The sequence below is a fragment of the Passer domesticus genome, chromosome 1 (genome assembly GCF_036417665.1).
Source record: "Passer domesticus isolate bPasDom1 chromosome 1, bPasDom1.hap1, whole genome shotgun sequence".
In the NCBI taxonomy this organism is placed as follows: domain Eukaryota; kingdom Metazoa; phylum Chordata; class Aves; order Passeriformes; family Passeridae; genus Passer; species Passer domesticus.
Window position 1 is genome coordinate 4,530,887 of NC_087474.1, and position 25,485 is coordinate 4,556,371.

The window sequence follows — 25,485 nt, forward strand, 5'->3', positions numbered from 1 at the left end:
ATATATTGCTTTTTCAGACCCAAGAGAGGGGAAAAATCAGGCACCCCAGCATCTTCTCCTTAAGTAGGTGTTGAGCAAATTAGCCCCATTACAATCCAGCCTGCATTAGTCCATTAAAGAGCTGGAGGAAGATTCCTTTGTGCAAATGACTGGATGGTTTCACTGTATATTTGTATTAGTCATTTCCTGCTGTTCTTTAAAGAAAGTTCTTGATCACTGATGTTTAAAAGGTCTTAATTTCCACATAAGCATAACTTCAAAAAAAGAAAAACAAAGACAGGAAACATTCTCATATATTTTAAAAGGTAATTAATTATTTTTAATATAGCAAATTAAACTTTGTGGCTCAAAGGACATAACAGTTTGCAGATACCCAGAGAATTATCCTTTGATTAGGGTGTCTTCTTGTACACAAAACTTTTCTCCTTTCCCAAAGCATTTATGCTGCTGTTCCCAGATTTAATGGTAGATTATGCACAGCAGGTATTTGGGCTCTCATTTAGAGGATTTACACATCCCACCTGGAATGAACCTGCTGAATTCAACCCAGCAGCACTGGCTGGGGCTCTTCAGCTGTTTTGAGACACTGGAAAGATTTGTGGTAATGAACTGATGCCTTGAACATGAATTTGACCTCTTTTCACACTCCTGTTACACAAGAAGTTTAAAGACAGACTGAAAATGTACAAAAATTGAAAAAATACTTTAAAAAAATATATACACTCACTTCTGTTCTACCACAGACTACAAGAGCCAGCAAGGTCACAATTGGACAAGAAACCACAAAACCAGAGGTGGAGAAGCTGAAAAAAAAGGCCTCACAGAAACACGTCATAGGTGCAGAATTACAATATCAAGATTACTAAGAAAAAAGTGAAAATTCCTGCAGAAAACTGTTGAAAAGAGCAGGCAGGGAGAAACTCTTCTGTTCCGGGTAAGGTGGAAAGAATAAAGGGTGATCTGTTGGGGGTTGTGCAGTTTAGATTTTCCTTTACAATTATTCTGTGTTGTAAAAGAGGAGACCTCTGTTCTAGACAGTGCTTGACACTCAGGTTTTTTTCAGCTCTTCCTGTCTGATAAATAATACAGTCTCTGAAAAACCACACTCTGCCAAACAGATGCTTTAGTCCATCATCTTATTATGTATTAAATAGCTCATCCACTGTACTCTGTGTTTAGGTCCTTAAAATCTGCCTCTCCTGAAGGCTGTGGTTTATTCTCACCCATCTGGACCTTAATTCCAGGGTGTGATGTCTTCAAGTACCTAAAGCTGCCTCTGGTTTACCTCAGATAATCAAATTTTTGTGTTTTGCTTCTTCATTCAAAAAAAAAAAAGGATGTATTAGGTATAAAAAAAGAAGGTTTTTCAACATGTGAATATCCAGTGTCTGGGACATTGAGGGAAATTTCCAGAGACACCTAATGCTCCTTGATGAAGCAATATTAGGAATATTAATATTACAACTTTATTTCCTTCACTACTCTAATTCTCTTAGTATTATTCTGATAGGCCACTGAGGAGAGAGAGAAGAGCAATCCATATTTTTCCATCTGAGTAGGTGATAAGCAAATTTCCCTGATGGAAACGTGCATCGGACCATTTAGCAAGCTGGAGATTACTGTGTGTAACAGAATGATTTTAATACACACTTACAGAGAAAGCAATTTCCTGTTACTCTGTAATAACAATTATCCATACAAAAGAGTCTGAATTTTACATCATCGTGAATTTTTTTTTAAATATAATTTCATCCTCTGACAAAAGGAAATGAGATTCCTTTATCCTAGGTCTTTTATTTTGACAAAAATGCCAATTAGCTACTTTATACCATTTAAGACTTCACTATTATGTGGGTCAGAAAATGGCTTCAGCTATTCTTTTGAAGCAAAATAGCAGTGTAATGTATGATAAAAGCTATTCTAATCTCTGTGCAGTAAACAGCCTCCATAAATCACTGGAAGCTCCATGCAGCATCATTCCCTCAGTTCTCACTGGGCCACAAATCCCACATATGTTAATACTCATCCCATAAACAGCAATTTATGGGGATTTCCCCTCTTGGCCAGGAGGTCTCAGTTTCTCTTGTGCTATTAAAAAAATCTCAAAAGATGGAAAAGCTTCAACAAGCACAGGTGAACATAACTCCTGAGCTGACAGGCAGCATTTGGGAATTGAGTTTTCATACCATGATTTCATTAACCAAATAAAATCAACAATACATCTCCAAAAAATGGAAAATTTATCATAAAAACCTCATCCTAGTAAGGGGGAAAAAAAGCATAAGGTGATCATTACTGTGTCAGTTAAGCAATTCTAAATTTCCCATAATTTTTATACTGAAATATTACTTGCACCAAAGTTGCAAAATAATTTGTTCCAGTCTGTGCTGGTTGGCACTGGAAATTACAATGCTTTCAATTAAAAAGCTATAATTTATTATTTTAGTTAGAAGGACACTGTTCAGAATGGGAAAGATTCCTCTTGATTATGGACTATGTAATTCTACATTGAATATCCCAAATAGCCAAAAGGGAAGGCAGGACATCACAACACTGATATTTTTCCTTTTCCAGATGATCTGAATTCAGGCCTGTTTTTACAAACTAGACATTAACATTTCCTATTTTGTTTTCATCTTCTTTCTCCCACATCATGCAGTTGAAATGGCTCTGATTGATGAATCCTTATGCCATGAAAAATGAGGGTCACTTACCAAACAAAACCCCACACTGTATCCTTAAAAGAAGGGGAATGTGAAATGTAAAAGGATTTTACAGCTGAGATTTCCAAATCATGTCTAACTTCTCAGGAAAAACCAGAAATTAATCTTTACCAAATCTGGTGATGTTGTGAGTTCAGAAATATATTAAATATATATCACTCATAAAACTTCTCCCCTTTCTCCCAATTAAAGCTCCTATTGTAGTCACCATTGTGTTTCTGTTACTATAGTGATGAAATCTCTGTAGAAACCTGGAGAGATACTGATTGCTTCTTTTCATGTATAATTTTTCACAATCTACCTTCCATTCCTTACTTCCTAAATGTCCATAAAACAGCACCATTTATCATAACAGATGGGTGTGTACACACATATCAATTACAGCATCGTCAGGAATCACACAGAAATAAACTGGTAGTTATTTTTAAAAGAACCAAGAAATGAAATTATTTTGTGTTGGTTTCAAGTAACCATTCCCTACCTCAAAGTTATTGCTAAGCTGTGGAGGGTAAAACTGAAGGAAAATTTGACTCTCACTTGAAGCTGAGCAGCTTTATTTTAGTTTAAACTTCTTTACACTTCATGAATATTCTTTTCTAATAGCAAGCACACACCACATGAATATTTCACTTGTCTTTAAGTATTATTTTTCTTAAGTTCAAATATCCATTATCAAATATTTGCCCTCTTCCATTAAGCCATTTCTGTATCATTTGTGAATGCAGATATCTCTCAGCTCTGTAAATACCTCTCCATATTTTCCCTCTAAGCACCTTATTTTTTAATGGACTATTTCCATATTTATTCTTCACAAATGGGGAATGCATTTTGGTTTTCTTCTTCATTTAGCAAGGTTTAGATTTTGTGATGGCAGCATTCACATTTCTACTTTTTAAAGTTTCTTTTAGCTTGAGGTTTATTTTCCTCCAGCTGCTCTCTGGACTTGAATTTGCTGGGGGTGGAGATTCTTCACTTTTCCTATTAATGGGGTAGAGGGGACTCAAACAGCTTTGCCCTGAGTCCAGTGGGAAAAAAATAAGGATTTAATTTTGGACAGGGAAGGAAAAGTCAATGCCAAAGTTTCCTCACCCTTCCCTGTCCAGCAGGGATTGTCTCTTTTCTCCCCACACATTTAAGAGGAGATGGACACTTCTAAATTCCAGTTTATTCCCAAGGCAGATTGCATCAGCACAGCCAGGGGAGCCCAGAATTCTGCTTCTCTCACCTTCCACTAAATTTTTTTCAGCTCCTGCAGTTCAACAACTCTGCATTTTTCATGCATTTGCTGCCTTTTGCAGGGAGCTGTGACCCAGAGCTACTTTACCTGACAGAGAACACAAAAACCCTGTTTTCCAGGCAGCCCCTGGGATAAACCAGGCAGAGAGGATTTAGTGACCTCCTCACCACGAGCAGTCAGTGGGCTTGGACAGCTCAGTGCACACAAGGATGTACCTGTAAAGGAACCTGAAAAAGAAAGTTCAGTTCACAAACACCCTGGGATGTTTTTAATTACTGAGAGCTAATCTTATCCCTGATTCAGTCTGGGCCATCTCGAGGTTAGCACAAGGACCTGGGGAAGCCAGAGATAAACATGAGAAGCCCTCCTGCTTTCTTCACCCATGGGTGACAATAATTATTTCTTGCCTCTTGACAGTGCAGGTTCTGTTTCCCCCTCAAGTACAGGAGATTAACTCACAGGGAGGAGGCCAAGTCCAGCTGCTGCTTCAAGTATGCTATTCATCTCTAACTTTGGGTGAAATGTAAGGAGCTTTGGGTGAAATCTCTAAACTTATGCTAAATGTAATTTGAAATTAGCACTGGAGACGGATAGGAAAGCTGTCTATGTAACTGGGGCTAGAGACACTTTATGGTCTCATTCTCAAAAGTGTTTAGGAGCTTAAGTCACATTGATTGCAATGCCATCCTCACTGAAAATCCAGTTTGGCATCTATGTATTTCTTTGGGCGGCATAAATATATTTTAAAATCTACCCTTATTGTCTGTTCTTTCCTATGAATGGTGCAGATATTTGTACAATGGAGGTGAACTTAACCCACCTTCATTGATACCTAAGCTTCAAGCAGCTCACACTTCATAAAATTAATGTCAGATGGTTTAAAAGCTATATTAGAGCTATGACAGACAGCTTGGAGGGAACAAGAGATGATATGAATTGAATTTGTTCTGTACCTGATATCCCACTTTGAAGTGGGGTAGTGGTGCCAATTTGGAAGTCAGCAGGATTAGTAAGTGTTTTATCTCTTTAACCTGCCCTGAAATTTCCTAATTTCATTTGTGGATAGTCTTCCTCACCATCTCACACGTGCATCTTCCAATGAAATCAAACTTTCTGTGCAGTGCCCTGCCCAAAGCCTCCTAAACAGAGTTTAACTTTCTACAGCAACACTCATTAAATTTAGAGCCTAATGAAGCAAAGCTCTGCACAAAAGACAGCAATTTTCCACAGCACATTAAAGGTAGAGATCTGGTGTTTCACCATGAGTTCTTTCCCCCCTTCCTCACAGCCCTGGGTGTTTTGAAATAAGGTAACTTTAAAGATTCAGCAACAAGCCAAAATTCAACAGAAAAAAAATAGAATTTTTCTCAGGATATTGCAGGACTACTTCTTCCTCTGAAAGTTTCTCTTCTACCTCAGCCTTTACTTCAAAGCTGCCAAGTATTAAATAAGAAAGAATTAACAAATTATTTTATTGATCCTGAGAGTGTTTGTTATAGGGAAGGATCCAGCACCATGACCTTCTTTTTCAGAACTGTGCTCACTCTTTTAATGCATTCTCTTGCTGGAGAGGCAGCATCACAAATTCCACCCAGAGGTCAGCTGGCTTTCCTTGGATTCACCTCATTTTAACTAGTGCTGACATCCTGAAAGGGAAGTACTGTCTGTAATGATTGTATCATTCTTAGCTTCTCTCTGTAGTGTCTAATAATTAATCCTTTTCTTGTGCAGCCAATGCTTAATGCAGAGACGACATCTTTCTGTCTCAAAAGTTCATCAGCCAGGGTAATTCAGAAATACTGATCCTTTGGACCAGACTAATCATGAGATCACACTCTCTGTCCCTAAGCAAACCACATGGAGAAAAAAAAAGAGAAACCCTGGTTCTCTTGCAGGAGAGGGAGACCCTCTAAAATTGCTGGAGTTCCTCCTTAGAGAGGTGGGCTCTTGCTTTCCCTCCCTGTTTTTGAAGGATAAGAAAACTTACTTTTATGGGCAGGAATTTACTGTGCTATTAACTCCAGGGCCAGGGCATGAGCCCTGTCCCATTTTTCTAGGAGAGCAGGCACAGCTGTAAAGACAAAGATCTCTCCCATCCTACCCAACAGGGGCTTCATCCAGGGAGGAGTTGCAGGTCTCAGGAGTGAGTGAATTTTCCCAGGCTTCTGTCCTACACATTGTTAAAATCCTCATATGTATAAAATTAACATGAATCTCAGAATCATAGTATGGTTTAGCCAGGTTGCTCAGAGCCCCATCCAGCTGGCCTTGAACACTTCCAGGGATGGGGCAGCCACAGCTTCTCTGGATAATCTGTTCAGGCTCCTTATCACCCTCACAGTAAAGAATTTCATCCTTATATCTCACCTAAACCTGCCCCTTCTCAGTGTGAAGCCATTTCCCCTTGTCCCATCTCTCCGTTCCCTTGTTCCAAATCCCTCTCCAGCTCTCTTTAAGCACTGGGAGAGGCTCTAAATCTTCCTGGAGTCTTCTCTTCTCCAGGCTGAGCAACCCCAGAACAACCATATACACCCTGAACAACCCATATATATAAATCCTACATATACACTGACATTTCCTTTATACATGTGTAAATGTTCATGCACACACACATAAATTTACACACACACACACAGAGAAAGGTAACAGCACCAGGTTTCCCAGTCTTCCACTCCAGCTTCAGTCATAGTTGTTTAATCCACTTTAGAGATCCACCCTTGTATATTTTTGGACTAAAGCAGAGAATTGAAACAGAGATAATCAAAGAAAGTATTAAGGCCAACACCTTTAACAGACAGTGTTAGAGTGCAGACATCTCCCACTGTGAGGCTGACAAACACATCCTCCTCCGTGTTTCCCACCCACTTTGTCCAGCCTCACTGCTGATTTTCTGCGAAAGACTCTCAGAAACCCAGGGATGAAACCAGAGCACAGAGAAATGCTCAGCCTGGAGCCTCCCCAGCTGAGGCTTCTGCCTCTCCCAGGAGACCCTGTGCAATCACTCCAGCTCCTTCCCTGGCTCACACAGACACCTCCCTCAACACCCCCATGTACAAATAGCAGAGTTCCTGGAGGAGCAGCATCTCCAGAGTGGTGAGGGATCACTACAAGGGGATGGCAAAGCCAGTGGGGAGGTTTTTCCAGCTGGGCTGAGATCATGCTCCTCTTGCACAGAAAGAAGTGACTCCTTGAACCTTCACTTAGAGGGATGGAAAATAATGTAAGTCCTGTGGTTTACTGCACTTTCTCTTCGTAGGAAAAAAAAAAAGGTGGTTTGTGGTAGGCTCTTCTATAGGATTCAGTCACCTTTTACTTGCCTAAAAATCATTTAAAAACCTGAGCAGCAAATTTTTCTTCCTGAGTGGCATGAAAAAAAGTGGAACTGGGGAGGAGTGAGTATTTATTTATTCCTTTGCACAGGAGTTTCCCCAGTGTTTTTGACTTGTTATTTTGCTATAATAAGTTAACTAAGGTAAAAAACAGAATCCTACAAAAGTGAATAGGCATATAAGAAAGATTTTTTTCTGAGCATGAAAATTGCAGACATGTATATTTAATCTACAAACATCAGATCTTCTAGTTATAATATTTATTTCAAAGCAAAGACAGAAAAATTTCAATAACCTTAAGTTTTATAACATTATTCTCTCTTACATAGGTTTATGCTTAGTAATATTGTTCTGATACAAACTAACATTTGGGTTTTTGAGACTTAAGAATGAGAGACTGATTTTCAGACTTTTTGAGACTTATTTTAAATAGATTTGTGTGTGTGTGTGAATAAGGCAGAATTGCATCTGTTTTATTTGTGGAATATGCTGTACTGTGCCTTGTGAATGCTTTTATCATGATAAACTGTGGGGCAAAATAAACTAATAAGTGAGACCTGGGAAAACTAGATGCTCTGGAGGTTCCTCCTGTGGTACAGGTGCTGCTCCTCTTCCATGTCTCAAAGGTTTTAATTTTATGTTGTGTTACATTTTGGGTTTCTTTGTAATCATTTGACTTGATCTCAGATTATTTTCAATATCCACAAAACAATAAAATTTGAAATTCAAGTTTTCAAAATTTGAAAAGGACAAATAGTGAATTTAATAAGGAAAAGTGAGGAACTGAGTGACATTATGTATGTCCTTATTAAGTGACACTATTAAATGACACACCTAATGCAAATGGTTTGTTCAGAACTTACTTCTGATTAGATGCTTTTTTAATATATTTAGAAAACTGTCAGACAAAAGACCATGTAATTTGAATATTTCATTAAATTATGGAACTACTAAACCTTTGTCAATCCAAGTTAGAATTGAGATTGTGCATTCAAAATAACTGTTTTCAAAACTTATAGTTAAAAGCATTTTTTCCACTGTGTTTTTGTGATGGATGAGGGATTTTCTTTCAGATTTTCTTTCATGGACCAGCTAAATTTTGTTATGGTCTTGGGAGAAATATTTCTCTTGCACTTGTTCCTAAGTTTTTTCCTCGATATATTTAGCTGCTGAGAGACCTTTCTATATGAAAATTTACACAATTAAAGGAATCTTCAAAATGACAAAATGGCAAGTCTGTGATACTTCTGGTGCATTTACCACTTTCTGTTAATGGTAACAGACCAAAATCAAACCATGACTTTATATAACTTTTGTTTGTAGTAATCAAGTCATCTTAATATGAGTTATAAGTTTATAGAACCATTAATCACTTTTGAAACACTGCTTACATGTGGAAACACAAAAAAATCTGACTTATTGTCAGCCCGACCTATAAAAACCTAAATCTCAAAAGCAAAAAACCCTTAAGTTAACATCTGCAGTTCCCACATGGATGTGCTTTAGCTCATGGATGTCAGAGGCAGCAAGAGCATAGCTCTCATTCCTTAGAGGTGAAGACAACTCAGAGTCCCCCTGTTTGCTTCAAAGCTTGGGTATCCATAAAATCTGCAGATGATTCAGTAGAAAATATATGGTTGAAAACCAGAGCTTGCCCCTCTCCTGGCAGCCAAGTGTAACCTGCAGCACGTTCTCCTTCCTCCCACTGTCATCCTTGGGCAGGACCCTGCCTGCCAAGCTTGGTGAAATGAATGAATTTCCCTTTCTCCTTTTCCTGCTCCTCTTCCCCACTTCAGAGTGATGAAAGCGAGTGATTCACACTGTCTGGTCACACTTCTCAAATCAATATATATTCTATTTCTTATTCAAGTTAAGAGAGGGCTGGGTCCTGACTTGTTTCTTCACTTTGTTCTGTAAAACCTCACACCTGAGGTTTACTTCCCTGCCATCTCACCAGCACCTGACCAGTTTCCTTGATAACAGCAGAGGAAAGAGACTATCTCAATTAACCTCAATAAGAGATTATCTCAATTCTTTGTGCAGTTGCCACCATATAAAGCTAGAGTGTGGAGGATGTGTGGATTCAGATATTATCACATTTTAACCACAAATACATGAAATTTTATAAATTAACTTTCCTGTAGGACAGCTCCAGCCATAGCCCTGAGCTGTGGGGATTCCTTGGGTTCTTCTCCACTCCCCGGGCTCCTCAGAGGTTGGAGAGATAATTCCAAATCCTGATGTTGGCTCATGGACTTTCCAACCAATCTTTCCTTGTCTTCTGGTTACAACCCCTATCCTTAGGGACAGGGATGGGCAGGGAATGCCTGGATGATGATGACTCAGTGCAAATCACATTGCCACATTTGCTGTTGGCTTTTACAGTTTTGTTCTGGTCACTTTTGGAGGCTTTTGTGCTTCTCGATGACCAACAGATTGTTTCCATGCTTTGGTTATTTCCTTGGGGACACCAAGGCTACCAGTTAGAGTTCATGGGCTGATGTTAATGGCCAGGTGATTATACCTAACTCATCCTAACTCCAGCAGCAATGGACTCACCCATGGTCATTAACAGCTTTTCAGCTCTTTTCTCTCAGGTTCACTCCTGTCCTGCCACTGAGTTTCTCTGCTTCCTCAGTGCTTGCAACTGGCCATTTGACAACTTGTCAATTGACTGCTCAAGCACTTACAGAAAGTGATCTCTGCACAGATTTAAATTATTTATGATGGCAAAGTAGCTGAAAATTAGTGCCCCCTTACCAGGCAAAAGAAAATGTGACTTAACGCTTCACTAATTGCTAAGAAGGCTTGTGCTGGAAGTAATCATTAATGAGACAATTCAATATTAGGCAATCATAGAATTTTTATGTGTTCACAGTGTGCTGGTGACTAATGATGTTTGCCCAGTCCCACCACTGACTGTAGAATCACCAATCTTTGGAAGTTTAGCAGGTGTCCATTAGTAGGGGCAGTGAGAAGAGTAGGTGTAATGGATGCAAAGACTTTAATTTATCTCGTCTCACTTGAGACATCTCAGGTCATCAGTTGTAGTCAACTGGCATTTCTTTCCTGAAATAAATGTGAAAAGGGGTCTCAGCAGGCAGCGTGGGAGCTCGTGGAGCTGTAGCTGTGTAACTCCAAGATGTCTGCACTGAGGTGAAATGAATCCCACCCAGAGGGGCTTTCTGGATGAATGCTAACTGGCTTTACCAGGTGAATTATTCTGTGAATCTCCACACTGTTTGCTACCTTCATTCCCCAGCCCAGAACAGTAAACTGTAAATCCCAGTTTGAAGAGTGGGGATTTATCTCACACTAGCGAGAAAAATCTGCTTCATTTATTTTTGATATTCTCGATGTGTCTATGTTAGCCTCTGTGTTTAGTCACCATTAGCTGCTCTGCATTCACAGTTTTGCTGATCTCAAGGAGGGTGTAGGGTCTGCCTCCCTTGGCAATCTCAGTGGAGCTGCATAGGGTGGTGGAAATCAGAGCTGGGAGAAGTTCCTTGAAGGCTGCAATGGAGGAGTAACTAAATGGGCTGAAGAAGGGGTAATGTGTACTGTCCTTATGGCATTTTGGGGGGTGCCTTTTACCTTTCAAATAAGAGACAGACTGAGAGAGCTGAGGCTGCTCAGCCTGGAGAAGAGAAGGCTCCAGGGAGACCTTAGAGCTCCTTCCAGCGCCTAAAGGGGCTCCAGGAGAGCTGGAGAGGGGCTGGGGACTAGAGAATGGAGTGACAGGACAATGGATTTAAACTGAAAGTGATTTAAACTGGATATTAGGGAAAAATTCTTCCCTGTGAGGGTGGTGAGGCCCTGGCACAGGGTGCCCAGAGCAGCTGTGGCTGCCCCTGGATCCCTAGCAGTGTCCAAGGCCAGGCTGGATGGGGCTTGGAGCAATCTGGGATAGTGGAAGGTGTCCCTGCCCATGGCAGGGGATTGGAACTGGATGATCTTAAGGATCCCTTCCAACCCAAACCATTCAGTTTTTCTATGAATACAGTATTTTCTTTCCTTTTTATTGTGACAGTTTTGTGTAGTGGGAAGACAAGAGGCAAGAGGCATAAATCAAAACAAGGGGGATCCAAATCCGTTGGGACAGTCAAGTATTGGAACAGGTTACTCAGAGAGGTTGTGCCAACTCTGTTCCTGGAGATTTGTCTGGGTAAAGCCCTGACCTCATGATTTACCCATTTGGAGGAACCTCCTAAGTTCCTTTTCAACTCAAATTATTCTCTGATTAAAAAGTTACACCTGTTAAGATACAAGTGTATTTTAATACATATCTTAAAAGCCATTAAGAAAATGTCAGCTTGGTTTGATTAAATCATCTGCCTCAAAACACAGAAACGTTTTTGGGGAAAGAGTAGAACAGTTCTACAGAAACATTTTTTATTTATTTAGTTCTAGAAAAATTTGACTTCTCCTCTAGAAATTTAGGTGTAGAAAGAATGCAACACAGCCCAAGTGAAGCATAGTAACAATCTGCCAAGTGAAAAAACCAACCAAACAAAAAGAAATAAGGTAATCCTGGCCACTCTGATCATACTAATTATTTTGGTCATTCTGAACACAGGAATAATCAACATTTTTCACCTCTTTTTGTAACAGATGATGAAGCCAAAAAAGCAAGTAATTGAGAACAATTTTGTTCATTAACTAGGATTGAATTGGGGTGATTGTTATCACAATTAAAGGAGAGAAAACGTCTTTGACAGTAACCATGTTTCCCAGTCTATTCACAAAGAGTATTCCTAAAGAGGAAAACAAATTTGGAAGAAGGCATCTTTATTTACTTTGGAAATATAACCAGCTACATATTTTGGTATTTAAGAAATAATGAATAGAAAGTATGTTTGACAGCTGATAGAAAAAATAATGAAAGGGTTTTTTGTTTGTTTCTTTGGTTTTTTTTTTTTAATTTAAATAATTATTCTTTGATCATGGTGATTTCATTATTGGTGTTTGGTCTTCAGGAATTCCAAGGATAAGAAAAATTTTCATTTTCAAGAGATATTAAATGTCACACTGTTTTGTAGGTATTTCAAGTCTTGAGAAAAGGCCAAAATGGTACTTTGTTTCCTCTGTGACATGAAGGAGAAAAATGGTTTTGAATTAACATTTTTTTCTACTTTAGGTCAAATTGCTCCATTGACACCTGCTCACATAAAAATTAAACACATCTCAACTGTCTTTTGTGTGCCACCCTCCCTGAGACTATGTGGAACAGAAATTATTTTGGGGATATTTTTAAAGATGCTTGAATGAATCAGGGACATTTTTTTCCCCCAATTACTCAATTTCTAACAATTGTTAGATTTTATTCAGCATTAGGCTGATTTATTCAGAATTGCCCATGGATGAAAAGTGTAGTTTTAGCCTTTTGCTCCATGGCTTGCAGCTGTTCTCATGGAAATTTTGCTGCTGACATGTGAGACAACAAGCTCAAGGCTTGGTTTCTTTCCCATAATGTTTGAAAAATTAATTTTTCCATAATTGTTTGAAGCAATTTATAAAACCACCGGGAAAGATCTCCCTGCCTGCTCTCCAGCTCTGGCAAAGGACTCCAGGCTCTATGTGCCCTTGTGCTTCCTTCTAATTTCCCATCCTTAGCCAGCAACCTCTTGTTTTCCTAGAATCTCCTCTGCCCAGAAATGGTCTTGAGGGAAAATGGTGGGAGAATCAAAGTTTATTTTCTGGAAGGTTACAAGATGGTTTCTTGGAAGGGAAGACATAAAACCACAATGAAATCTGCAACAAACACAGAATTTTAATGGTCAACTTTTGAGATCAGGTAAACTTTTGTGGAAGTGGAGGGATGGGTATGTTTGGAAAATTTGGCACAAAGCCTAATAAAGTAATTATTGTATTCCCTCTGTGCATTGCACAGAAATTGCATCTTTTCATGCATCATTCACAGCTCCCATTACTGATACCACAACATCTGAATTACTCTGAACATCAACAAAACAAACACTGCTTTGTCCAGATGAAGGCTTGAAATCTTGTCAGTTGTAGTTTTTGTTGTTTTGTAGTTTTGTTTTGATGTTGTAGTTTTTGCTTTTGCTGTAACACTACACACAGCTTCCAGACTGTTAACCTGATATTGAAAAGTATGGAATAATGAATATTCTTGCCTGACTGTCCTATTTCTCTTCCAGAAATGATGTTAATTTGTGCTGGGAGCAAGGGTTACTTCTCATATTCATAATTTCTTGTGCTGCTTTAATGGGAGAGGCAGGCAGACTGCAAAAATGGAGCAATTTCACTGCAGTTAGTTTGTCACTGGCCTCCAGCTGTTGTTCTCACAGCAATGGTTTCCTACAGCTCAGCAATGGGAGGTCAACTGAAATCATGTTGTATCTGGGGAGAAATGAAAAGGCATTGCATGACAGGGGAAGATACAGGAAGTCAGCACATACAGAACAATTGTTTACAAAGTAAAACAAAGCCTCTTGGTTCAGGCTGTGTTTTTCTGGGGTGTTCCATGTAGTGATGGAAAGGAAAGGTGGAAGAACAGGTTGTCTGGCAGGAGGACTTAAATTTCAAGATTAAGCTCTCACTGCTGTTCTGGAGGGAAATTTGAAGCACACTTGAAGGGGTGGTGGCAGCTTCTGAATGAAAAATTCTGACTGTGCCTCTAAGGTGATCTTCTGTGCCTGCTCAGCACAGGGAGAGCCCTTGACCAGGTGGGATCTTTGCACAGGGTGCAGGTGGGGCTGCACTGGCTCAGGAGTTCCCTGACCCCTTACTGAATTAACAATGTCCTCCCAGAGGTCATAATCAAAGAAAATATTTTGGAGAAATCTCCTTGCAGAGCATGCACTCATGTTGTGTTTAGTGGATGAATTCTATCCAAAACCTGGCCAGATTTCTCAATCAAAAATGCAAAGTGTTTTTCTAGCTTATTCTCAATATTTTTGTTCTGAGAGGAAGGCATAAAATATAAACTCTGTCAGATCAAGCATTTCTGTGCTCCATGCTCTGTGGGTCACAAATTAAATCCTCTTGGATGCTGCTTGTTCCTGTGCTGGCTCCACCAGGATGGACTTTCTGTCTGAGTATTCCCATCTGCATTATTTAATTCAATGCTTGATCCTCCTGTTGCTGACAACTTCCCCACGTTTGATGTTGCAGTTGGATGAATTTTACTGTCCCATTTCCAAATATTGGGCTGAACCAGAAGAGTAGGGTTTTGTTGGCTTTTTTTTTTTTTTTTTCCCTGAGCAGCTGAAGAGCATTTAGGATAATGTGTATCCTACATTAAGTGCTCCAAATACCCTCTTAAGTTTATAGAGGTTTGCTCACATCCTATCTGTGCATATAATTCAAAAAAATACGGAGACGACATCTCACTGAAAAAAGTATTTATCATGTATTTTCTTATTTTTAATTTTTTTAAAAATTTATTTTTGTAGAAGCTGATGGTTTAGAAAGTTGATGTTCTTAGCCATGCTTGAGCTAAGAATTGTTCCATTTCCATAACTTGTCTGTTTTGGAGTAACTTGACTTCCTTCCTACTTGTTTCTATTGTTTGGACAGAATCAGTGACAGGAAGAGAAGAATGAAAAAATGGCTGAATTCTTGCTACCTGGAACCAACAACTTCCACAGGTTCACTCAGGAATCCTTGGCAGCAATCAAAAAGAGAATTGCTGCCAAAAAGAAATGTCAAAAAAATACCACAGAGCAGAAACCTGAGGAGAAGACACGTCCCCAGCTTGACCTAAAAGCTTTCCAGAAGCTGCCAGCTCTCTATGGAAATCCTCCTCCAGAGCTCATTGGGGAACCACTGGAGGATCTCGACCCCTACTACAAAGATCACAAGGTTAGAGCCAACCAAGATACTTGGATTTTATTTTCAATTTAAATTAATTAATTTATTGCATTGCCGAAAGTTTCTGTGGGCAATCTGACAAAGAGTTTTGCTTCCATCCCTTTATACAAACCCTCATCCCTTTCTAGGTTAAACAATGCATGCAGTTGGCACACCTGTAATCTTTTGTGCTGTAATCTTTTTTAAAAAAGCTTAACTTTAAATTTTAATAATGAATCATATGAAATCAATTAAGATTTGAAGCAGAATAGAAGCAGAAAAATAAACTGGATAAAGGAAGAAAGGGGGAGTTTAGAAAGAAATTATAATAATTAGGAGTTATAGTAATTTTGTACATTTTCGTAAATTCCACACTTTTGAACGTGTTTCACTCCATCTCAATGCTTATGTTCCACTTACATATACAATAAATGATACTTAAGTATAAAGATTATTTTAAAATGGTTGTTGATGAATCCTTACAATTTTCTAACTCAAGCTCCATATTCCAGTTGTGACATATTGAAGAATATGATTTTCAATAACAAACAGAGAAATGGAAACTAATCCATTGGGAATTAAGCTTTTTTGCTTGAGAGGAGGTTAGACATGGAACTAATTTCTACAGCCTAAGAGCTAGAGGATCACTGTCAACAACAGCAAATAAAGGAAAAGGCTGCAGTTCTTCCTTGCACCTCTTGTATATCTTGACTCAATGAGGGGTTTGTTCTATTTTAAGAGAATAATCATAGGCAAGATTAGTAATGTGCACAGCTCTTTGCAAATCACAGGGTTGAAAAAAGAAGTTTGTTCTAAGGAATATTTTGCAGCCTGAGAGTTAAACTTTCTGATGAAAGGATAGAAAATTTATTCAGCCTTTCCAGTTAACCAGGCTAAAGTGAAATTCAAGCTCTTGCTTATGACTGATGCAATAGGATATAGCACAAAAATAAGTTTTGTGTTCAACTTCCTGATAAATTCTTGTTTATTTTTAAAAGGTTTTCATAGTGCTAAACAAGCAGAAAACAATCTACAGATTTACTGCTACACGTGCCCTGTGGATCTTCAGTCCCTTCCACCCAATACGAAGAAGAGCAATTAAAATTTTGGTACATTCATATCCTTTTATCAGCTTTATTCACTCTTTTTGATTATAAAACCCTACATAATCCTGTGTTTTTGTATTTTATAGCTTTGAGTTAGTCTGGTCTTTTCTTCACTACAGAGAGATTCTAATTATGAATCACCTTAGATATTATTAGTGTTTTGGTGCTCTTGTGATATTTGGAAATAAGTTTTGTGAGTATTTTGCTTATTAAGCCTGATTTTCTACAGGTTTGTATTTTGAGCTCTGATATTGATTTCTTGATGTGTCATAAACAAGTATCTCATTCTGATGCCTCTCCCAAGCAAGAAGATTGCTAAGATTTCCATCCTCTTTTTCATCTTCTGCTTAGCCAAATGTGGGAATTAAATTCAGCTCATGTGCCAAAGCTGATCAACCATTGGCCAGTTTTGAGAGAAAAGGTTGAGATAGGCAAGCACACACAGGAAAACACATAGAAAGAAACTCATGTAAACTTAGTTTCTCTGGGAAATAAGATTCAAAAAGTATACATGAGGTATATGAAAGTAAATCTTTCCAGGAATTCTGTTGCAGGGAATGCCTTGGGAATATAAAGGTAATATAGATCCCACATCATATATCAAATTTAGGGGGTGGGAATCACAAGTGTATTACTCCAGTTTGGCACTGGGGAAGGACACCTGAGCTGTGGCTTCAGACTGAATCAGATCCAGAGTGGAGTCTGTAATGTCCCGGTGTGGATTTCAGATTTCCAGCCATCTCCTGGCTCTGTGGTGTGAGGTAACTTCAATGGCTCGAGGTTGTCATCACAGCAGTGTGCAGACATCCCTGGAACAGCAATGCCTCTCATCTGGGGCTTTCTCTGGGCAGAATTTGGCTGACATTGGCATTTCCATGAGTGGCTCAGCTCCTTCTAACAGCTGGACCGTGCCTACAGCTAAAGCCAGGATTTATTTTTTTTTTGTGAGGATGGAGATGATGGATAATGGCAAGGATGGATGTCTTTCCCAAACTCCTCTACCCTATGGATTGCCCACATGTGTGGTACAACAAGGCATGAGATCCAGCTCCAGAGTCCATGTGCTTGAGCTCTGGAGTCATCACATGAGGTAGCTGCCCAAGCTCCTCTTCTCTGGGCCAGCAGGTCCCAGGCAGCACACGGGAAGCCCCTAGAGTTGGCTAAACATGGGCATCACAATATAAAAACCCCATTAATCTGTCAGAGAGCATCCAAAGGAGGGCTGTGCAGTTGGTGAAAGGTCTGGAGGGGAAAGCACATGAGGAGTGGCTGAGGGCACTTGGTCTGTTCAGCCTGGAGAGGAGGAGATTGATGGGACACTCACTGTGGTCTTCAGCTTCATTGTGAGGCACAGTGGAGGGGCAGGCCCTGATCCCTTTGCTTTGGTGACCAGTGACATGACTTGAGGAAGCAGCTGGAGCCAAGCCAGAGGAGGTTTAGGCTGGATATCAGGAAAAGGTTCTTCACCCAGGGGTGGCTGGGCACTGCACAGGCTCCCCAAGAGAGTAGTCACAGCACCAGCCTGAAGCAATGCTCTCCAGCACATGATGTGACGTTTGGGATGTCCTGAAAAGGGCCAGGAGCTGGCCTTGATGATCCTGATGGGTCCCCTCAAACTCAGCATATCCCGTGATTCTATGATCTGGAGTTGTTTGAGACTCCTGCAATCACTTTGTCAGATTTTGTGCTGTCCTTTGGAAGAGAAGAGCTTTGCCAGGTCTGAGGTAGGTTTGGGCTCCACCTGTGTGATTGGGCAAGTGTTTAACTTGTAAGCCATAAAATGAAACCAAAATTTCATCCTTCCACCCAATCCTAAAGTGGTTGAGGGGATTTTTTCCAGGCTGGAAACACTTAGAGCAGCAGATCTGTAATCAATACAGAAATCCCTGAATAACAGCAGTAGTGTGTTGTCACCTAGCATGGCTCAAAATCACTGAATACCTGTGCATGCTGTTCTTGCATGTGCTTTAAACAAAAAGCCAGATACTGTCAGCCAGTGACTGATGCAATATTTAGTTACATTTCTGAATCCATGTCATATTCTTTGCCTTCACTCCCATGCCTTACATTGTTCACCTGGTTTATCATGTGCACCATTATAACTAATTGTGTATTCATGGCCCTGAGTGAGTCATCCAAGTCTTCATCGCCTTCATGGAACACATATGTTGAGTAAGTATCTGTGGGTATGTATATTTTTTTTTATTTATGTAGTTGTATTGAGTTATTGAGACTTGCCTCTTTCACTTGAGATAATTTGTGGGAGATTAAAAAGGAAAGTTCCTGGTCTTAAGGGTTTTTTTTAAATTTAGATTTTATTTGAGGAAGTTTTGTCTTTAAGCCCAATATATACAATAATTTTGATGTTATAGGAGAGAGTAAGTGCAGATTAAATTCCACTGTTGAACTGGCTTCATGTCTGTTCTGCTGCTCCAGTTTTCCCACTTTCTGAAGTTATTCAGTAATTATTAACTCTCTATCAAGATGTATTTCCTGTTGTTACTGATGCTGATTTAGCACATGGGAGTTGCTGTCTTTCAAAATTCTGGCTAATTATATTGAAATGCTGAGTTTTGCTCTAATAAAATGTTCTGTCAGAAGCACTTGGCCTGCAGAGTGCTGTTAGAATGGAAAGCTTTTATCTTCAGTGCTGCCAACACCTGCAATGTTAAATCACAATAAATCCATGTTTTGCAGTCAGTCTTGAAACATATAATGCCATGGGTTTGTTGGTTTGGGGTTTTTTAAAGAGACTATTTCATCTGTCACTTTTTCACTTTGGCAAAAACATTAGAATATGAATACTGATAATTCTAACACGTAACACAAAGGAGAAGATTCCTAAACACTGAGTATTAAAAACAGGTTTAAAAGTACTTTTTACTATATAATGTTAAATGGCACCGAAACAGCTTGGAATGGCAAAGTGTCATGCAAGCAGGAACAAGACTCTGCACGGTATAAAACACCAGAAGATGCTGAGGAGCTTCTCTACCTATGAGAGAGTTAAAGGCTGGATCAGAGCTGTATCTGCTGTTGACATCAGCTACCATTCAAATGCATTTCAAGAATAATTTCAGAATACTTCTTTCCAAATAAAAAGGGAAGCATTACATCCATATAATTTCTTAGTGCATTTGCTGACTACCAAATGAAAGCCTTTTGAATTCTGTAGGGATATCGCTGCCTCCTTGAAATTATAAGTGCACTCAGTTAAGTCCAGAAGAGCTTTTACTGATAATTTCCCACTAATAAGAACAATTGCCATCTTGAATTGAAAACCCTCTACTCTTGTATTCCTCTAAGTGTTTTAAATATTCTACACAGAAATGGTTGCTGTGTGCTCAAAGGAAATAACACAACACATCACACATTCACTAGGCCAGTTGAAACTGGAGGAAGATAGAAATTTGGATCTTTATTTTAGCTAGTAACTGGGAGTCTGGTGTTTCTGAAATTATGGGGTCTCACATGAAAGAATTGGGAAAAAATTGTTGTATGCCAAAAAGTGTGTCATGGGTTGCACATTAATAGCCATGTCCAGGTTGCAGTCAGCTGCCTTCTCCAGCTTCATGTGTATACTGATGGAATACACTGAAATCCAGCAGAAATTTGTTCTCTCCAGCATTGTCTCAGTTTGCTGGCCCAGACATTAAATAGTCTGACTGTGCCTCTTCTGTTGAGTGCTAATATTGCTCTTTGGCTCTTTTCTCCCCTCCTCAGATTTACTTTCACTGGCATTTACACTTTTGAATCATTGATAAAAATACTGGCAACAGGATTCTGTCTAAATGAATTCACTTTCCTTCGGGATCCCTGGAACTGGTTGGATTTCACCGTTATCGTCATGGCGTAAGTGGGAGCAAATAAAATATGGATTACCTGCCTCCTTTCTCTGTGCTAGAAATTCTCATTGCTGTGGTGCAAAAGGCTGTCTGTGGTTTAAAAACCAGCCCATGGCTCCTAACTGCACCTGAAACTATCTAGAACATTGACTTTTCCCCTCGTTTAGCACTCCCTGTATTACGATAATGTTTTAGTCTTTCAAGAAGGGAACAGAGCTGTGCAGAGCAAGATATTCCCAGTGGTGTGTATCTGTGAATGGATGTGTTGAGACTGGTGAAATGTAAGAGCTGGGTGTAAAGACAGACCTGCTGACCCCATGAATGAAAGTATAATTTTGCAGTAAGGGTGATGAGTATAGACACCGGAAGAGTGGATTAAAATCCACCTCCATCTCCAAAAATTGTAGTTAAAGCCTGATTTTCTGGTAATTAGCAAGTTTCTATATACTGGTTAAATGCAGCTACAGAAGGGAGATCAAAACAGCTCAGCCAGCATTTGTAAATTCATAATATTGAGTGGTACCTTAGTATTTTAAATGAATGTTGTTTAAAGATGCTCACAGAAAAGCAGCTGTGCACAAGCCAGGAGCCACCTCAGAGGGAAACTCTAATCATGAAGAAATGCATTTCTATTTTATTCAGACAAATCCTTGATATGTATCTTTTTAATACTTGGAAAGACTGACATCCAAGAATGACCACTGGAAATAACTGCCCTGTTAACTCTGTCCAAGCACTTGGTGTTTCACATCTGCTCTTTACAGGTATGTGGGAGCATTCAGTGACTTGGGGAGTGTGTCAGTCCTCCGGACTTTCAGGGTTCTCAGGGCTCTGAAAACCATTTCAGTAGTCCCAGGTGAGAAATCTTACTTGCTGAGTACGTTCTCCTACTTACAACTCATTCTTTGCTTCATTCAAAAAGGCTTTTGCCTTTTTTTCCCCCTGTGTCTTTCACAAGTTGCAGGCACAGCTGAATTTGTGCACACAAAAAGTGTCTCAGTTCATCTGTCCCAGTCAGAATGAATCAAGTGTTAGAAAGAATATTGAATATAGTTTGTTTTTATTGTGCTTTCCAAGATACTTCAGAGTTTATAATGTCAGTTTTACAGAGTGTGCTTTTAGCTGATGTGTGTGTTACGGGTCCACAGAAAGAATTCTGGATATTCAAAGGACCTTACCACCACTAATGATTTTACATCATCAATCCCTGCCAGGAGAGGTTCAGATTGGATATTATCTTCACAAACAAGTGCTGGAAGTATCATTATGGAATTATGCATGGATAAAGAAAACTAGACTATCTCTGGTTTGTCACCTTTGCATGAATGTTTTTCAGAGATTAAAATTAATTAAAACTGTAGGGTCAAAGAAAGGAGGAAAAATATTTCTCTCATATTAGTCACCCTCACCCTAAATATACTTGTAATACAAATATATTTGGCACATATCCCAAAATTCTTATACTCACTTATCTCATAATTCTTACACTTTGGCTTCTACACATTGTTTTAACTCTAATCAAGTGTGATATTTGAATCTCAGTTTTTCATCTTGTTTTTCCTTTTTATATTGTCTTTTTAGGGCTCAAGATCATTGTAGGGGCCCTTATCCAGTCTGTTAAGAAGCTTGCTGATGTGATGATCCTGACTGTTTTCTGCCTGAGTGTTTTTGCCCTCATAGGCCTCCAGCTTTTTAAGGGCAATCTCAGGCAAAAGTGTATCAGGAACACTACAGAGTTTTGTAATAAAACATGGGAAAGTTATGAAAAGTTTATTAATGATTCAGGTAATTTTTTTCTTAATAATTCTTCTTTAGATGATGCAATAGACACCCATTCACACATGTATAACCACTGCTGTGAATTAGGATGTTTTGATTTATGTTTTGATGAGTAACTACCTGACAATGGCCTTCTGATTGCCAGAGCAGCTCACAGGCATCCAGGAATGCCCTCCTTCCCTTCATTATAAGAAAAAGCACTCCCAAATTTTCCAGTAACATCCAGATCTGTTTCCCTGAATGATATGACAATAACTGAAACATGCATTAGCTCGTTCTCTGTTGTAATTCCCCAAAGTTCACCTTTTACTACAGGCTGAAGAGCCCATGCATCTTCATTTTCCTGCTCAGTGAGAACTGCTCCTCAGCTTAAAGCAGAGGAATTTTTTGAAAAGACAAATTACTTACTTCTTGACATCAAATATATCTTATTTTATGTCTTATATTGAGATATCTGCAGTACATGTTTCATGTTTACACCTTGGCTCAGACTGGTGATGGAACCATGGAGCAGAGATCTGAAAATGCATCAAAGCATTCTCAGAGGAACAACTGTAAGATGCAGTTCAGAATAGCAAAGCAAACCCTTGTGTTAAAGGAGAAGACTCAATATATGTGAAAAAAACAGACTCAAAATAATCAATGTCTGAGCCAGAAATATGAAGAAAGCTTCATCACTGAAGAAAATCTCTCCCACTGAGTTCAGAAACACAGCAGTTGCACAGGGAGAGAAGAATTTTCCCAGGGGAACTCTAGAAATACATGAAAAGTCACCCAGAATTGCTGTTTGTCCACACTCTGTGCTGGAGATTTGTTCAGACAGGATTTCTTCAACAACTTCACGGTCCAGGGGAAGAAAGTACAGAAAAGATTTTTGAGTAAAACCTTTTTTTTTTTCCTTGTTCCTACCAAAAGGCTACAAATAAAAACCAAATAATTTACATGTACGGAATGCTGTAAAAATTGTAATTGAAAGCAAACTTGAACAGGAATAAATCAGTGACTAGAACACCATAGCAGAGACCATGGATAAGACAAAGCTGGGCTAAAAATCCCGATTTTCTGTGCTGAAGAACAAGAACCAAAAGGATCTATATTTAGTATATGCAAAACATTGAAGCTGTACAAAGGAAATGATACGGAGAAAACAGAGAAATATAAAATCTGTGCTGCTTCACAACCTTTGTGTTGTTCAAATCCTATGCCAAAATAACGGGAGAGCCCAGACAGGTTTAATGCTTGGTAGATGACTTTCTTATAGGATTTAGGATGTGCAGCCCTGTAAGCTCAGTTTTCTATAAAACTATTTTAATATAGTTTTATGGACTACTTTCTTCCTGATTTTGTGGGAAGTTCCCATCTCCCACATGGAGAACTATATGTTATTGTGATTCTCTGAACTTCAATCACTGAATCTTTTTTAAAAACCTTTTTTTTTCAGTTTTCAGGAGTGGAGCTGAGCAAAATTCCAGTGGAAAGTAGCTCAGATAGGATTAATTGGTTTATGGGGTATTTACATGGTATGGCAGAGCTGATATCAAAGGTTCCTGGTGCCTCTGAATCATGCTGACTTATCTGATGAGCACAGGAGAGGCTTGAGAAGCATCAGGGAGATGTGAGACCTCCCTTACATCTGGGATAATAAATCCAGACCTTAATGGAGATAATTAGCTATTAGCTAAAGCTTTTACTTTGATTCTGCTGATAACAGAGTAACTAATGCTAAGAGAAATAGGAGAAGAGTTCAGAAAGGGCACAGCTCCAGCAACCTAATGGATAAATCTGCATTTCTCAGCTAGGTGGGGTTAGGCCCAGCAGTGGTGGATATTCACACAACCAAATACTCTTTCTTCCCCCTCAGAACTGGACTTTTTTATTGCTCATTGGAAACAGAACTGGTCTATTCTACTCCTAGCAATGTTTGCACACATTCAGAGGGGTAATTGTATGGGCCAGAACTCTGCCAGTTTGTGCCAACATTTTAAAATATTGGAAAATATTTTAACAAATATTGGATTGGTTTAACATTTCTATTAGATATTAGGGAGAAATTCTCTATTCAGAGAGTGGGGAGGCCCTGGCTCAGGTGTCCAGAGAAGCTGTGGCTGCCCCTGGATCCCTGGAAGTGTCTCAGGCCAGGCTGGATGGGGCTTGGGGCAACCTGGGATAGTGGAAGGTGTCCCTGTCCATGGCAGGGGGTGGACTGAGATGAGTTTTACAGTCCCTTCCAACCTGAACCACTCTGGGGTTCCGTGACTCTCTTTGAGCCACAGAATTCTTAATTTCCTTTACAGAGACGTAGCCAAAGTGATAATAGCTGTAAAAATTCATCATTAAAGGAGTGCCTTCAGTCTGAAATTCATGCATACACATATGCATGTTTATAAATGAGGCCAGGGCATCCTGCAATCTGGTGCAGTTAATGTGAGCATGGGAAACCTGTGCACTTGCTCTTACAGGTCACTGGTTACTCATCACTACTAATATTAAATGATAGAGGATTCAGGCTAGAAAGTGCTCTGGGTTTAATTTCCCCCCCCCCTTTTTTTTTTAATAGATGACTTTGCTAGGAAAAATGGTACTGTGGACATTTTGCTGTGTGGTCCTGGTGCTGGGTGAGTGACTTAAGATTATTCTTTCCTTGGAAGTTTTCTCTGCCTCAGTGCTCTTGTATTTGCTCAGTCATGTGAGGCAAAAGCAGAAATTCCAAGCTTTCCTTGAATGCAGAAACAGGAACACAGAAAACAAAGTATAGCAAACAGTCAGATAATTTAAGTTTTGTAGGAAATGAAGTATGAACTTGCAGCTGGCTTATTCAGATCTAGTCTTTTAGACTTCCCTGAAGTGTTGTCTTCCTTTTCTCTGTGGATGTATGAGAGAACAGAAAATGTGAAAGATCTGGGGTATAGCACAGGACAGACACTCCTCTCTGTGAGGGCTCATGAACATTAAACTGAAAAAACAAAACAGGGATTTTGGAGGGCAGGTTTGGGCAAGGAGGGAGATGTGGCTGCTTTCCATGAGGGGCAGGGGATGAAGATTGGTGATGAGGGGGCTGTCCTGGGATGGTGGTCCACTCCAGCCTGTCTTGTTCCTTTGTATATTTTTTTTCTGCATTCTGGATTATGGGTGCTGCTTTTTCCATCTCTCCTTCCAGCCAGTACTATCAGGAGTAGAAAATTTTTTGCACTCTAATGAACTGCAGACCTGAAACATAATCAGAACTCCTACATAAAGCTGAAGTTTTCCTTGAAATCTGCACATTTATAAGAGCTCCACTTTTTATTATTAATTCTAGGGACTGTCCTCCTGGCTATAAATGCTGTAAAATTGGGCCAAATCCTGATTATGGTTTCACCAGTTTTGATACATTTGGCTGGGCTTTTCTCTCCTTATTTCGCCTGATGACCCAGGACTACTGGGAGCGTCTGTACCAACAGGTACCAGTTTTGTGCATGGCTCAGAACTCATCTTCATTAGTTGAAGCAGAAAATGTGTAGAGAGAACAAGAAACATCAAATAAAAGCAATAGCTGCAAGTCATTGAGCCCACATCTTCCCTTCTGCCCGTGACTCCTGGAAAAAACAATGCTGAAGTGCTTCCCAGCTCTTTTGCTCTTGGAAAAAAGTCCTAGAAGGGTTTTGTACTGTC

At 39.4% G+C, this 25,485-nt stretch overlaps 1 protein-coding gene across 1 annotated transcript in view; it reads left to right on the plus strand.

The window, feature by feature from the left end:
* The first annotated feature begins 7,054 nt into the window (after positions 1-7,054).
* LOC135304181 (sodium channel protein type 5 subunit alpha-like) overlaps positions 7,055-25,485 on the plus strand; it is a 41,665-nt gene continuing 23,234 nt past the window's right edge. Inside the window, exons 1-9 of the mRNA XM_064426421.1 lie at positions 7,055-7,180; positions 14,832-15,116; positions 16,103-16,221; positions 18,278-18,382; positions 19,934-20,062; positions 20,820-20,911; positions 21,637-21,840; positions 24,392-24,449; positions 25,133-25,274. Coding sequence (XP_064282491.1) covers positions 14,862-15,116; positions 16,103-16,221; positions 18,278-18,382; positions 19,934-20,062; positions 20,820-20,911; positions 21,637-21,840; positions 24,392-24,449; positions 25,133-25,274 — 1,104 coding nt within the window. The 5' untranslated portion in view covers positions 7,055-7,180; positions 14,832-14,861. The remainder of the gene's footprint in view (positions 7,181-14,831; positions 15,117-16,102; positions 16,222-18,277; positions 18,383-19,933; positions 20,063-20,819; positions 20,912-21,636; positions 21,841-24,391; positions 24,450-25,132; positions 25,275-25,485) is intronic.